Source organism: Solanum tuberosum, unplaced genomic scaffold, assembly GCF_000226075.1.
Source record: "Solanum tuberosum cultivar DM 1-3 516 R44 unplaced genomic scaffold, SolTub_3.0 scf00724, whole genome shotgun sequence".
In the NCBI taxonomy this organism is placed as follows: domain Eukaryota; kingdom Viridiplantae; phylum Streptophyta; class Magnoliopsida; order Solanales; family Solanaceae; genus Solanum; species Solanum tuberosum.
Window position 1 is genome coordinate 3,273 of NW_006239637.1, and position 2,692 is coordinate 5,964.

General features: G+C 35.8%; 1 protein-coding gene across 1 annotated transcript; it reads right to left on the reverse strand.

Moving 5' to 3' along the window:
* Window positions 1-257: 257 nt before the first annotated feature.
* LOC107058945 (uncharacterized) lies at window positions 258-2,320 on the reverse strand (the record flags this gene model as incomplete). Its single annotated transcript, XM_015305228.1, has 3 exons — window positions 2,230-2,320; window positions 1,868-2,001; window positions 258-711 (listed from the first exon to the last, which is right to left on the reverse strand). Coding segments are annotated over exons 1-3 (679 nt in total), but the record flags the coding sequence as incomplete, so codon positions are not given.
* Window positions 2,321-2,692: the final 372 nt, after the last annotated feature.

Sequence of the window (2,692 nt, forward strand, 5' to 3'; positions counted from 1 at the left end):
TGGGGCGTCTGCGCTCCGTCTCTTCACATGTCCAAACCATCTCAGTCTCGCTTCCCTCAGCTTGTCCACCACAGGGGCCACTCCCACCTTCTCTCGGATAACCTCATTCCTAATCTTATCGCTCCTAGTGTACCCACTCATCCATCTCAACATCCTCATCTCCGCAACATGCAATTTTTGAACATGTGAGTTCTTGACTGGCCAACACTCCGCTCCATACAACAAGGCCGGTCTAACTACCACTCTGTAGAACTTACCTTTAAGTTTAGGTGGAACTTTCTTATCACACAAGACTCCAGAAGCAAGCCTCCATTTCATCCAAGCAGCCCCTATGCGATGTGTGACATCATCGTCAATGTCACCACTTCTTTGGATTACAGCCCCAAGATACTTAAAACTTTCTTTCTTAGGAATAATCTGTGTGTCAAGTCTCACTTCCCCATCTGCCTCATCCAACGCATCACTGAACTTGCACCCCAAATATTCCGTTTTGGTCCTACTCAACCTGAAACCCTTGGACTCCAGCGTTCGTCTCCACACCTCCAGCCTCGCATTAACTCTGTCCCGCGTCTCATCGATCAGTACTATGTCATCCGCAAATAACATACACCATGGGACCTTCTCCTGAATAGACCGCGTCAACTCATCCATTACCAAAGCAAATAGCCAACACAAAAATAGTAAATTTGCAAAATCATAAGAGAAATTTACCTGAGAGAAGTGTAGGAAAAAGTATGGTTAATTTGAAGAGGATGATTCAAATAAAGAAGAGAGAAGAAATAAAGGGGAGAAATATTAAAGAGAAGAATTGGGGATTTTTTTTTTAGATTTTTGGTTGGATTAGTTTAAGTGTGAGTGGGTTAAGTGGGTGGATACGGGTGGATTTTTTAATTTTCGGGTTAATTAATTGGTCAAATCGGATTAAGCCCTAGGATTGTGTCACGTGTCACTAATTATTGTTCCGTCAGAGTGAGGGGCAAATGTGCTCTGCTTTTTGGACGGCAGGGGCACTAATGACCGGAAAGTATAACGGAGGGTATTTGTATACCATTTACAATAATTCGGGGGCATATTTGTCCTTTTTCCCTTTTAATTTTGTGTATTCTTTATAGTGAAAATTAATAATAAAATCAAATTATATTATTGACAAAAAATAGAAAAAATTTAAATACTACTAATTCGGAATGGAAGTAGTATATATTAAATAATATATTTTTAAAATATTATATTACATTTAAAAAGAATTATGAGTATTAGATATTTAATTAATGACATTATATGTAAAATAATATGTTAATTAGAAAATAATAGAAATAATAATAAAATATTGAAAAACAATGAATTAAAGGTTATAAAAAGTTTCAAAATTAGGTGTAGATGACTCAAGTCTTAATTATTGAGTAGGGGTGATAATTTTTAAATTAAGAATTAAGGGGCTGGATTTTTCATCCCCAAGGTTTTTTAATTTTACACTTTAGCCCATCTTATATAAAACCCTAAATAATAAGAAATGGATGGGAAAAAAGGCACCAACGGCTCACCTTTTTTTCTTTTTCTCTCTTGCTTATTTTTCCATTGTTGTTGCTCTTCTTCTTCATTCTTCTTCATCATTCTTCTTCTTCTTGTTCGTCACCATCTTCTTCTGGTTATTCATCATTTTCTTCTTCTTCAGTTGATATTCACATTGTACTGCTGCTATCAGACCAATTTTCATTCCTATATCATTGGGCATTACATCATAGGTGATTTTGATAAGTAAACTAATGATTTGTACTCTAATTTTTTATTTTGATAGTTTGAATGTTTCTTCAATAATTTACAGTTGCGTACCCAACAGGTAAGTCATCTGTTGCAACAAATAGCTTACCTGTTGGCTACATATTACATAGCATATCAAGCTGGGATTGAACCAGAAGCTTGTCCCAATAGATAAGTCATTTATTGCAACTGACGAGTCATCTGCTGCACCAGATGACTCATCTGTTTTAACGGAGGGCTTACCTGTTGGATACATATTATAGTACCAGGTCAAGCTGGGAAAGAACTAGAAGCTTGTCCCAACAGATGAGTCATTTATTACAATATATGAGTCATCTGCTGCACCAGCCAACTCATCTGTTGCAACATATGGCTTACCCGTTGGATACATGTTATAGTACCAAGCCAAACTAGGACAAAATCAGAAGTTTGTCCAAACAGGTAAGTCATAAATTGCAACAAATCAATTACCTAATGCAACAGATGACTCATCTGTTACAACAATTGACTTACATGTTGGATAAGCTTTTGGTTCTGGACATGTATCCAACAATTGAGTCATCCGTTGCAACAAGTGAGTCATTTGCTGCAACGAATGACCTACTTATTGCAACATATGATTGACTTGTTGGGATAATGATTGTGCATATGATTTTTAATTGTATAGAGCCACTTAACTTTACTATACAATCATTACCAAATATTTTTAATAAATTTCTTTAGGTACCATTAACGAAAAAATCAATAATAATAGTTGTTGATTCTTATGGTGAATGGATTGAGAAGAACAATCGATTTATTTGGCGTTGGAAGGATGATGACATGTCAGAGTCAGTATTTATGACCGTCCAAAGGAATATTTTGTATAATGATTTTGTGAACTCAATCATTAACAATTGTGGACTAAATTGTCAATCAAATGATCTTGTCATCA